Source organism: Sinocyclocheilus anshuiensis, unplaced genomic scaffold, assembly GCF_001515605.1.
Source record: "Sinocyclocheilus anshuiensis isolate Anshui unplaced genomic scaffold, SAMN03320099.WGS_v1.1 scaffold311, whole genome shotgun sequence".
NCBI classification, from domain to species: Eukaryota; Metazoa; Chordata; class Actinopteri; order Cypriniformes; family Cyprinidae; genus Sinocyclocheilus; species Sinocyclocheilus anshuiensis.
The window spans coordinates 328,021-340,792 of NW_015549606.1; the positions used below are offsets into that span (position 1 = coordinate 328,021).

The 12,772-nt window shown below is 35.3% G+C and overlaps 1 protein-coding gene across 1 annotated transcript in view; it reads right to left on the reverse strand.

The window, feature by feature from the left end:
• nme7 (NME/NM23 family member 7) overlaps window positions 1-12,772 on the reverse strand; it is a 42,029-nt gene that overhangs the window by 24,070 nt on the left and 5,187 nt on the right. Inside the window, exons 4-9 of the mRNA XM_016447799.1 lie at window positions 11,045-11,155; window positions 7,889-7,939; window positions 7,491-7,698; window positions 7,256-7,361; window positions 2,544-2,608; window positions 1,367-1,435 (exon numbers count right to left, since the gene is read on the reverse strand). Coding sequence (XP_016303285.1) covers window positions 1,367-1,435; window positions 2,544-2,608; window positions 7,256-7,361; window positions 7,491-7,698; window positions 7,889-7,939; window positions 11,045-11,155 — 610 coding nt within the window. The remainder of the gene's footprint in view (window positions 1-1,366; window positions 1,436-2,543; window positions 2,609-7,255; window positions 7,362-7,490; window positions 7,699-7,888; window positions 7,940-11,044; window positions 11,156-12,772) is intronic.

Here is a 12,772-nt window from a genome sequence, read left to right on the forward strand (position 1 = left end):
GATTTTAGCAAATGGCTGCAATATAACAAAGAGTGAAAAATTTAAGGGGGTCTGAATACTTTCCGTACCCACTGTATATATATATATATATATTATTGAGTATTTGAATGCAATTGCTTTTATGTTCTTAAAAGGTTTATGCTAATAGTGGAGATTATATTTTAGTTTATTATAAAATTATTACCAAAGGCTTTGCCATATATTACATAACAAGAGGAGGAGTCATTGAGTGATGACATGGAAACATGTAGCAAAATACATCATACAATATTGGGAAGATCACTGTGTTCACTATATTATAACTCCACAGAAACTTCACAAGTTCTAAAAGCCAGCATTGAAGAGAGAAAAAGGTACTGTTGTTCTTTGTACTGAACTGTGTTAAAGTATCACGATAAGATCTGCTTGGCACTGGTGCACTTTGTTCCAGCAGCCAGAGTAAGACAATTAAATTACTTTACTAATGCATTTTTGCAGAACACTATCATTAGTTCCCACTCTCTCAATGTTTAAACTCACACTGTTATAGTAGCGGCAAGCTCAGTGCAAGTGTTTCATGGGCACTTTGCACCTGCAGTGTGCAGACTTGTGCTTTTGTGATTGTGAGGCAATCAATATGTTGATGAGACAGTTTTCATGGCAACAGACTCCAAAATAGCCTCTGGCTTCAATGACCCAGAACCGAAATTGGCTTATATTTGGTCTAAAAGACTTGTGCAGACGTTATCAGAATAAATGATTGCTATTCGGCTGAAATTCAAAAGACTAGAGCGATTTATTGAAGCTTAATAGCCAACAGGAATGTGAAGGTTGTTCCCCTGAACCGAAATTCCATATACTGTGACGTAACACTGTGTCCAGAACAGGGAAATTGCCATGAGGTGAGTATTCATATATTTTAAAGAGGTTTGCAGGAGACAGGTGCACATGTGGTTACGACATGCTTTGGCGACTACGCCTTCTCTAAATGAATAATTAAGCATAACTGGAATCACATGTGAGCTAGAAAAGGAAAAACTGAACTTCTTTGTATGGACCTTTGAACTGACTACTATATAGTAGGCATAACAAATAAGGGGGTTATTAATGCTTTTGGCTCACTTTATTTTATGCACTTATATAAAAAAAACAATGAATTGTTAGGTACAATGTACTTACTGTATTCGTGCGGTATTGCAAAACACAAACACACTATTGAGTTGGGATATGGTTAAGGTCAGGGACAGGTTTAGTTGTAATATCAACAAGTATATACAGTAAGTGCACTGTATCAAATGATTAAATTAAATGTCAGTGCATAGTACTAAAATGACATTTTCTTTAGTGGACTGAAATCATAGAAGAAAGTGCAGCAACATATACTTACAGTGTACTCGGCTGCAACCCCTTTATAAACCTCCAAAAACTCCTCAGCATTTACTCGATCCATGTTGAACTGTAATAAAACCAGATCAGTTTGATTACTGAATAAAAACAAACTTAACACTTACAGGGACATTGTAAAAAGGAGTGAATATAGTAAAAATCAAGATATTACATTATATATGACAATATAATATATAATATGATTCCATCATTCAGGATAAAGCAGCAAGAATATTTATTTTCACAAACAAAATCAACGTATTAATAATTTTTGACTGGAAAATGACCCATTTGAGTGGGTTATCCAACACACTAGAGATAAAATCTCTAAGCCAGCTATTCCAAAAGACCATTATCACTGTCTGATATTCTTTTTATAGACCACCAACTCAATCCTGGACATACATGCTTTCTAATAGTAACAAAACCTTCATTGATCCACTCTAGCCCAGGGGCATCCTCTGTACACTATTTTCAGCAGGGTCAGGTGACAAAGCTGCAGCGCTGTAATTGGTCAGCAGAGGACTCATTTGGAGATGTGGGAGGCTACTGATCTGGTGGCAGATTGCATGGTCGATGACGGGGTCAGGTTACACCAAAGGGAAACATAATTGTGTTTGCCCTTGGTTCATAGAGAGACTCTATTTTCACTTCTCTTAGCTTGCTATTAGTTTGGTCATTTGTTCTGTTAAAGAGAACTGATCTAATATCCATAAAATATGTATATCTTTCTTTAAAATTATTTTTTTTTAATTATGTCAACTTTATTATTTTAAAATACTGTTTGTATGTTAATAAAAGTATTGCTATTATATGTAAGCTTCATCAGTAACACTTTAGTATAGGCACCAATTCTCACTATTGACTAGTTGCTTATTAGCATGCATATTATTAACAGATTGGCTGATTATTAGTACTTATAAAACACATATTCTGCATGACAATATTCTACATCCATAATCCTATCCAATACCTAAACTTAACAACTAACTTACTAACTATAATAAGTTAATAAGCAGCAATGGGAGTTTATTAAGTCAAAAGTTGTAGTTAATTGTTTGTTAAAGGTGAGAATTGGACCTTAAAGTAAAGTGTGACCGCTTCATCTAATTGTAACATTCAATGTGTTTCTTTACTCGCCAACATTATTGGCTAAAAAATTCAACTAAAGTACGTACCATTTGTAGGGCAGATATCTCAAATCCATTTTCTATAATTGACTTAAGGATCTTTCCCGTCAACGCTGAAAAAAAAAAAAAAAAAAATTAAAATGAAAGATGTTCACTTAAACTAACTGTCTTGAATACAGTTGTACATTTTATAAATATCTCTCTAAATCATATACAGAACTGCAATTGCAAGACTTGAGTATTTTAAATCATTCTCCACATATAAAACTGTATTCTCCACATATGAAACTGTAGAATGTCTATACATTCTATGTAATACAGAACATATAATAAATAAATAATACATTTATTCAATTTATTTAATAAATAAATACATTTATTTATTTTATTTATAAATAATAAATAATTTAAAGAATTATAATAAAAAACAATTTTAAAAATGAAGATTAAGTCTTACATTAAGGGAATTTTTTCAGGCTTAATAAATAACAAATAATATTTTTTTAATGAATATTACAGTTATAGGTAAAGCGTGTAATACTAATAAATATATTTTAACAATGCAAAATTGATGTTTTCCCTTTAAGGACAGCAAAGTATAGTACAGGGTATATTCACGTTTTAGGAAATAACTTGCACTTCTAAGAGCAGACTAATCATTAGATGGAAGTCTAATGATTAAGGATTTAAGATGCTAACACAAAGGTTTCAAGTTCAATGCCAAGTAGCAGTGACCTAGAAACTCATGTGATCCTGCTCTATCGACTATGCGCCCTTGCTCTAGGGTGACTGTCCCTGCAGTTAAACAACTATATGTTGCATTGGCTGCATCAGTTAAGTGGCAAGTAAGACTTTTGACCTTCTGTTTAACCGATATGATCATGCAGAGTTAAAGGCCAACAAACAGTTCACGAGATCATGAAGGAGTGACTTCAAAGGACAGACTTTGATCTCAATAACGCGAGAGTGAATTTCTAAGTCTGCTCCTTTGGACTGAGTGCTGAGAGACTGTATTAATAAAGGGCACAGTGGGGTATGTATCGATTAGCACTGAATTAGGAGTTTGTGGTCTCAATTTCAGCAAGTAGTACAAAATAAACTATGTATTATGTTTCCAAAGCACATATTTAATCAGAGCATGTAACATATTTCAGGCAATTCAATTTGCAGTGTTTTTTTCTCTCATATCCTTAAGAGAAAGGGCAAATACTACACAGCACAAATTAAATGTGATTTCACTCATATTTCAATAGCTGAAAAGGGCAAGGACAGACAACCTGTTTAACATTTCCATATTTAAAATGACATCTTTAACCTTTTATAAGAAATTAGAGAGAAATTATTAAATGCGGTATGGCCATGCACCATAGCAACTGCCCTAGAGAATTTTCTTTTGTCACATAAATGACATCTTCACACATCTCTGACCCTAAAGGTTTCAATTCTGACAGCAGCTTCCAGACAAAATCTGCCCTGTTGCTAGGCAATGGTATCAGCACTGCCTGGCTACACATTTGTCTACTCCAGTCATGAGCTAGTTCAAAACAAATCAAACTGCTTTTCTATTAGCTGAGACGTTTCAGTTTAAAAAATAAGGATTCATTGGAGGACATTTACAAATGCTTAAAACTTCACATTGTTAAAGTGACTTTGGCCAGTACTTTCGAAAGGAAGTCAAATCTGCTTTGAATGTCTAATATAACAGGCTGGACTTTTATAGATGCATCCAGCTACAGCTAACTTTAGTGTTATAGACTTTGAACCGTATGGCGTGAATCTCAGAATACATTAATGAATGGTGACCAAAGTTTAAGCCATTTCACACTGACCTTGAAGACAACATTAACCATCTAGAGAAACTCACTTCACACTGCACACTAGGTTAATCATTGTAATCTATTAAAAGAACAGAGAAAGTTGCTATTCAGCAAGGATGCATTAAATTGATCAAAAGTGACAGTAAAGACACTTTTGTATAATTTTACAAAAAAATGATATTTAAGAATAAATGCTATTATTTTAAACGGTCTCTTTATCAAAGTATCCTGAGAAAAAGAAATGTAGCACAGTTTCCACACAAATATTAAGCAGCTTAACCGATGTCAACATTGATAATAATTCGAAATAGTTCTTGAGCATCAAATCAGCCTATTATAATCATTTCTGAAGAATCATGTGACACTGAAGCTGTTAAAATATATATAAAATAGAAAGCAAATATTTTAAATTGTGATAATACTTCATAATATTACCATTTTTACTATATGTTTGATCAAATAAATGCATTCTTGGTGAGCATAAAGGACTTCAAAAACATTATAAAATCTTACCGACCCCAAACTTCTGAACTTTAGAGTATACAATAAAATGCACAATATATTGTGCATGTTTTTAATTTGTAGCAGTGCTGCTGCTAAAATTCTTAAGGGTTCAGGGCAAAATTTACATGGGTGATGACGGCTTTGTGACGAGAAACGGAAAACATACAATTACACAATCCAATCTTATGCAATGCGACATTTCACAGAGACTGGTTTCGAGTGAAAATACAGTTGAGGGATGCGAACAACATGCTATTGTAGTCTTTAATCCAAAAGTAATGTTACAACACAAGGTGAACCAAGCCACATGACTATCCTGAACAAATGAACAGAGCGGTTGCCAAATAATCTGTCTAATTACAATCATGTAGCCGCTCTCTCAGCGGGGACTTTCATTACTGGCTATTTTTATTTACTCCTTTCGCAAAGCTGGTGGGCTCTAGACCTCCAATCAAAAGGTAATCAGGACTGCAATCCTTTTTAAATCACTGGTTGCCAGCACTTTTGATGAAGGTCCAGAGAGCAGATGCACTGCAGGAGGAGGTTGATAGCTGGAATATGAGTGTGGGTGTGCGATTGGATGGAAAATTTGGTGACTAATAGAGAGTTGACACAATGCTAACAGGCGAAATGATGTTGAGTAAAAGCAAAAAGAGAGACCATAAGACTTCAGTGTTCTTCTTTCAATACAATCTGACATTTCTGAATGTTTCTGAACAATTTTGATGAGACTGAGATATGCAACATGAAAAGGACATTCAAAGTGAAGGATTGAAACCAACATATAATGTGTCAAAACTGCAGAAGGTCTTGAAGCATGTATTGTTTGTGTTCGTCTGTTTTTGGGGCTCTGCGTGTCTATGTGTAACATTCCCTCCAGGTTAATCAGCCCACAGCAATATACAAAACCAACTTGGGGCCTGCTTAGTCCACAACCACTATGTGAAATATCTACCTCAGGCCTATCGAGAGGATTTGAGATTTCACAGGTCAGTGCCCTGGCGGCATGCTCCATGAACAGGGATCAGGAGACGGATTTGGACAAATCTGGAGAGAAGGCTTGGTTAAGAGTACACACTGGCTTTGGGGGTTTTATACTCGTCAACATATAACAAGCAAAACAGCACTAGGCCAGGAGGGAATAAAGACAGTTACATAAGGAGAAGACAATCACGAAAGGACCAAATGACTCTGAAGTAGCACCTTCGCTAACTAAACTGCTCTTTTCATTCATGAGAACTGGGTTTCTACACTTCCACCAAACTCACCACTTTGGGTTCACTTTGAAAAGGAGACTTTTTTTGTTTTTTGGAAGAGTAGTTTTTAAAATTCTTCATGGGCCTGGTCTATTTTACTTGAGGTCTTCAAAAGACCACTTTTAAAAGTAAATGGTAATTAATCTACACTGAACATAACAGAATATAATAAAAAGTTAAATGTGTCTGGATTCAATCAGATTTACTGAACAGAAAGTATTGGTTGTATGCCTGTCATTGACAGATGTCTTTTTTTCCAACAATGAGTGAGTAATTTGCTCTGTAGCGACAGGCCACAATAAAACAGCCATAACTATGGTTTCTGAGCAAGTTTGGCACTCTATCTACGCAACATTCCCATTCCCAGATGGAAAATATGGTTAACCGTTACACTTTATTTTAAGGGGTCCTTGTTACAGTGTAAACAGTTAAGTACCGAGTAATATTAATTAACTACATGTACTTACTATTTGGTTAGGGTGTGGCTTAAGGTTATTTGCATGTAATTATGCATAATTTATTATTATAATAGTAAGTACATGTAACGAGTAACAAGGACACCTTAAAATTAAAGTGTTACCGAAAATATATATGACAGAATATAGTAAAAAAATATTTTAGAGCCATAATCTGGAAATTGCATAATTATTTTTGAAATTTTCATGACTTTCCAGGTCTGGTTTTAAATGTTTCTGATATTTCCAGAATGCTGGAACCCTGGCAGTTGCACCAACACTTTTGCCATGCATCACCAAGCTTCTTACTCCCAATGTGAGCAGTAACCTGTTAATGTGGAGGCTAAATCAAATATGTGCTGCTTTCATGTACAAAGTGAAACAGCTTGATATGATCTAATGGCACTCACACATGTTTCATGGCAAGGTTTTGAGTAACTATTAGATAAACTCCTGGACCAGCATTTAAGAGAATATAGCCTGAGTAACTAGGATGGGAATGATGGGCTATGACATACCAGGAGTGTCTTACCAGTGCACTTATAAACAGAGATGGGTTAATAATACACTACTAACAGCACATTACAAATAGCAAATAATTAACTATGCTATATCTCATCTATAATAGGTTATCTCAAAGACACCTGATTAGAAATGATGATTATATCATCAGTGTGTGTGTGTGTGTGTGTGTGTGTGTGTGTGTGTGTGTGGGTGTGTGGGTTTACCTTCTGAGATGGCATGAGGTTTAATGATACAGCAGGTGCAGTCTGAGTACTTTGCTGTGTTGGAGGGACCGTGACCAGTAGTGGAAGGGAAGAAGAACTCCAGCTCCTATATAGTATAATTAAAAACACATAACCCAATCATTTCCTTTGCCTTTATTAGCATATCACTGGAAAAAAAATGATCAACAAGATTGTGGGCTTGATTAATTGCTATTGACAGTTGCTTTTTTGTTACCCGTGCAGCAGATGCCAATGAGTCTGACCCATGTCCTGCATTCTTAGTGCCATCGGTACCAAACTGGCCTCTGAGACTATTCGCTGCATCTTTTTGTGCCACGCCAGAATCAGTCGGACCCAGAACTTTTCTCCAGGTTGTCACTGCCTCATTTCCCATCAGCTCCATAGCAACCACGGGACCGGAGCTCACAAACTGCACCAAATTACTGTTGTTGAAGAAGACAACTGGCTTTAGCAACTTTTGCTATGGTGTTTATGATTAAATTTGCGGTTAAAAACACGCAGTGTAATGCAAAGTCATGCCAAAGTCACTGTGACAATCTTGTTCAGGTGTCAGAGTCTCCTTCAAAAGCAGCCCTTACATATAAGTCAATCATTGACTCAGGAAAGACTCACTTGAAAAAAGACTTTGACTGATGTTCCATGTAAAAGTCTGCTGCCTGCTTCCTGTAAGAAAGCCATAAAAGAACACAGGGTTAATAAGTGATCTCCAAACCCCAACATCTCTTGATTGACTCCTATAGTGAAATAGAATACGAAATTAAGAAACTAAAAGTTTCATCTTCATATTACCCTTTTGTTGTAATTCTATAATTTATTAATTTGATGATGCGTCAGCTAGTCCAAGAAATGAGATAATATGCTTAACACAACTTCCACATCTTCATTCTCTGACAAAGACTGTCTCTGTCAATGAACAGCTGCTTGCTACTTTGAGGAAAGGTTAAAGCAGCAAAACCTGACCAGGTTAAAACAACAGTCTATCAGAGAAACTCTCCATGTCAGCATATTTCAAGATGAAAAGGAAAGATTAACCTTCAGAATTCACTGTAGCCATTTTGGATCATATTTTCTGCCAAATACATAAATGTTAATTTACTGTGAAATGGTTTAGCGCTGATGGGGTGTCTACAAATATACAAGGACATCCAAAAGATCTCCAAATGTTATTCCTCCTTATACAATCATAAGCTATTATGACTGACACAAAATTATCTGACTTCCCTTGAATATTTTTTTTTTAAATGTTGCATGTTGTTGGGCAAGTGCTGTTATTGTTAACTAAAACTAAAACCATTAAACTATTAACAACTATTAAAAATGTTTTTGGGAATTGTAATGAAACTGAAAATAAAATACATAATATAAATACTGAAACTGAAATAAAAATAAATTAAATCCATATAAAATACAAAAACTAATAAAAATGACAAAAGCACATAAAATTACAAAATTAAAATATATATAAAATTTAAGTAAAAATGTAGTATTATATAAATAATACTAAAATAACACTGCCTTGGGCTTTCTTTTTCCATATGTTTGTTATGATGTTTACATAGCAAATGCACTAAAATAACTACTGATGTACAGACTTTATTTTTTTATAATTTTACCTTAGTTTTTTATGTGGGGAAAAAAAATATACATTTAGCTCATTTTAGCCTTGGTTGAAGTTAAAGGGGTCCTATTATGCTCTTCTACAAAGTCTTAATTTTATTTTCGGGGGTGTACTAGAACAGGCTCTCATACCAGGTTGTTCGAAAAACACATTATTTTTCACATACACATTATTACAAACACCTCTCTCCCGAGTCTGGCATGAACGGCTCGAATAGTTCCTGTATCAAATGAAGGCCCGCCTTCTGAAAAAATATCTCCTTTTGAATTGGACTTTGAGCTTTGTAACTTTGCAGGTCTTTTTTATGCTCAAACAGCAACATGTCAGACTAACTAAAGTTGAAAATGTGAAAAAGCATAATAGGACCCCTTTAACTTAATATCGTATATTGCATATATAAAGCTCCATGCTCTGCTTGGCTCACCCTGAATGGCGCTTTTTATTACCCACATTTGTAGTTATGAACACACAAGGTTACTAAGCCCTTTAAAGCCATTTTACTCTGAAACCACCTGAAAATGTCCTCAGATTTTCTCCTAACAACTCCTCTCATCTGAAGGTCAAATCCACTAAACTTTGTGAAAATTGTGACTTCAGTAACTCCCCAGATCTTGGTCACTTCTCCCTGTGACTGAACACACAGTCTTTGTGATAGATGATAGATCCAGATCTCTAATTTTTAGTCTACCCGCGCCCATATTACCACAATTTTTGCAAACCATACATTGACCTTTACAAAACAGGCCAAAGAAATAATATCTGTATCTGCAACTTTAAACACGGCCTCTTTTCTCTAACGCTCTCCCTTCTCACTACTTCAGTTAATAATTGCTGCATTGTGCTGTGAATGTAATCCATTCCTGGTACTGTGCAAAGGCAGCGACTAATGAGATGCTCTGTAGCTTTACACTGTAAATTGTTACAGAACACAGAGTGTGCAACATTTTTATCTTTCTTTCCTGACTTAATCTGTGTGTGCTAAAAATGGTCGGGGGCTCCGAGAACAACAAACGCATGCCAGTGATATACAGGTTAACACAGAGCAAGCAGTGCATGATTTTTGCTGTGATATACTTTTTTTTTTTCCTGAAGAAGTGACTTTGTCAAATCCACCCATTACAAGTTCTGAGAAATCACTCTAGGGTTACTGAAACACCTCATTTGCATAATTAGTCGTAAACTGACTTAAAGGGATACTCCACCCCAAAATGAAAATTTTGTCATTAATCACTTACCCCCATGTTGTTCCAAATCCCTAAAAGCTTGTTTCTTCTTCGGAACACAATTTATGATATTTTGGGTGAAAACCGGGAGGCTTGTGACTGTCCTATTGACTGCCAAGTAAATTACATTGTCAAGGTCCAGAAAAGGATGAAAGACATCGTCAGAATAGTCCATCTGCCATCAGTGGTTCAACCATAACATTATGAAACGATGAGAATACTTTTTGTACGTGAAGAAAACAAAAATAACGACTTTATTCAACAATTCCTCTGTGTCTCTCCACATCACCATAGTGCCATTTTGGAGAATAACCACTGAACGCAAGCGGCGTACACTCTTCTGTGTCAGCTGCGCTGCAGGGATGCGCTATTTTCGTTCAAATCAAAGCGTAAATACACGTAGAAAACGTATCCTTGTGTCGCCGGTGACACAGAATAGCGTACGCTGCTTGCGTTCAGTGGTTATTCTCCAAAATGGCGGTACAGTGATGCGGAGAGACACAGAGGAGACGAATTGTTGAATAAAGTCATTATTTTTGTTTTCTTCACGTACAAAAAGTATTCTCGTCGCTTCATAATGTTACGGTTGAACCACTGATGGCAGATGGACTATTCTGACGATGTCTTTCATACTTTTCTGGACCTTGACAGTGTAATTTACTTGGCAGTCAATAGGACAGTCACAAGCCTCCCGGTTTTCACCCAAAATATCTTAAATTGTTTTCCGAAGACGAACGAAGCTTTTACGGGTTTGGAACGACATGGGGGTAAGTGATTAATGACAAAATTTTCATTTTGGGGTGGAGTATCCCTTTAAGCAAGAATTCCAGAGGCCTCCTTTTCTTTGTAACTACTGAAATTTTGCTGAAGTACTGCTACCAATATAATTATGTCTTAAGTCTGTTAATTAAAACATAAATGACTTACCATGTAAGTTTGGTCATTTTGGCTTTTGTGACTATTAGGTTGGCATCATAAATCATCTGAATAATGTTGCCAACTTTTGTGACAGCGTCCGGCTTAATCATAGCCAAAGTCCTAAAGAAGACACAAGACATGAGTATAAAAAGCAAATTAGAAAGTAAGAAGGGATGCCAGGGATGAACCAAAGTATCAACAAATTAGATATAAATTGTAACTTGTATAATCTATAATAGTATTTGTGTTGAGTAATTTGTTTTAATGAGTGAGTGATTGAGTGTGTGTATGTGTGCATGTATTGGATTTTGGAACCCTAGATTTAATACTACATAGCATTTCATTACATGTTTAGAGATTTATAGGGAAGAAGTTTTTGAAAGATAGACAAAGATGCCACTTTTTGCGCAGTAAAATAATTAAACACAAGACACCTCATCCATAATGTAGCTATTCAGCAGCATGAATATTTAGCTCTTGTTATTATTTTCAGTTTAGAGCTCAAAGGAAAATACACAGCAAATGCCAATTACTTGAAGCACAAATCGACAACTGCTGCTGTCAGACTTTACAAAAGCTGGTTGATAAACATATTAATAAGTCACTGAAAATCGAACAAGGTTTTCATTGAGTTATCATCATTTTAATCTGAAAGCCTACTTACATTTTAATATAGGTTCTAAAGAATTTCTTTAAAAAGGAATACTTTAATCTTTGAAATTATATTTAAAATGTACCCTAAGCATTAGATAACTGCTGTCACAGCAATAGATATGATGCTCTGACTAAACAACAGCAGTCATTTGAGTAGCCAGCTCAAATTTACTTTGAAGAGTGCATATCGCCTTGAGTCTGTCCCTCTGTAATCTTTCCCAAATTTATATTCAAGGCACGCCACCATGAATCTCAAAGGAGAGAAAGAGCAGTGGGAAACTGTGTGAATGTGATTGATATAAGAGATAAAAAAGGACGTGCTGACTCATTAAATCAGTAATTGTTGTTCAGTGATTTTCACTAGTAGGAGACGCAGCAGCTCATCTTCACTTTATAAAAATGATATTAGCAGGTGTTTAAGGAGGAGGGACCACGGGGGAAAAACAGAATAAGGTTGCTAATGACTTTTTCTTGCAATATACAATAAGTTATTCACCACACTAAATGAAGATGATTAAAAAAAAATTCTGATGGTCCGGAAATAGCTCATCCAAAAATGTATGCCGTTTCAAACCTTTATTACTTTCATTATTCATAATGAATCAGACTAATCTGGTTAATTTCAATTCACTGAGTGAGAAACTCAAAAAATGATATTTTAAAGAATGTTACTAAACAGTTGCTGGTAGCCAGTGACTGCCAGAGTATGGGGAAAAAAACACTATGGAAGTCAATGGCTACCAGCAACTTTAGTAAACATAATTTATTTATTTATTTTTAAATATCTACTTTTGTGTTCAACAGAAGAAAGAATCACATAAAACTTGAGGTAGGAACAACCTGAGGATGAGTAAATGATAACATAATTTTCATTTTTGGATCTCTATTAACAGCTTACTGGAAGGGAGTATTATCAGTAAATGATGACTTACATGTAGGTCTTTTGTTACACAAAACTATTGCATGGCTTCAGAAAATTTGGATCTAGTGCATAAGTCATACTGATGACTTTTATTTTAACAATTTATTTTGTGTGTGTGTGTGTGTGTGTGTGTGTGTGTGCTTGTTTATGCTACATTGTGG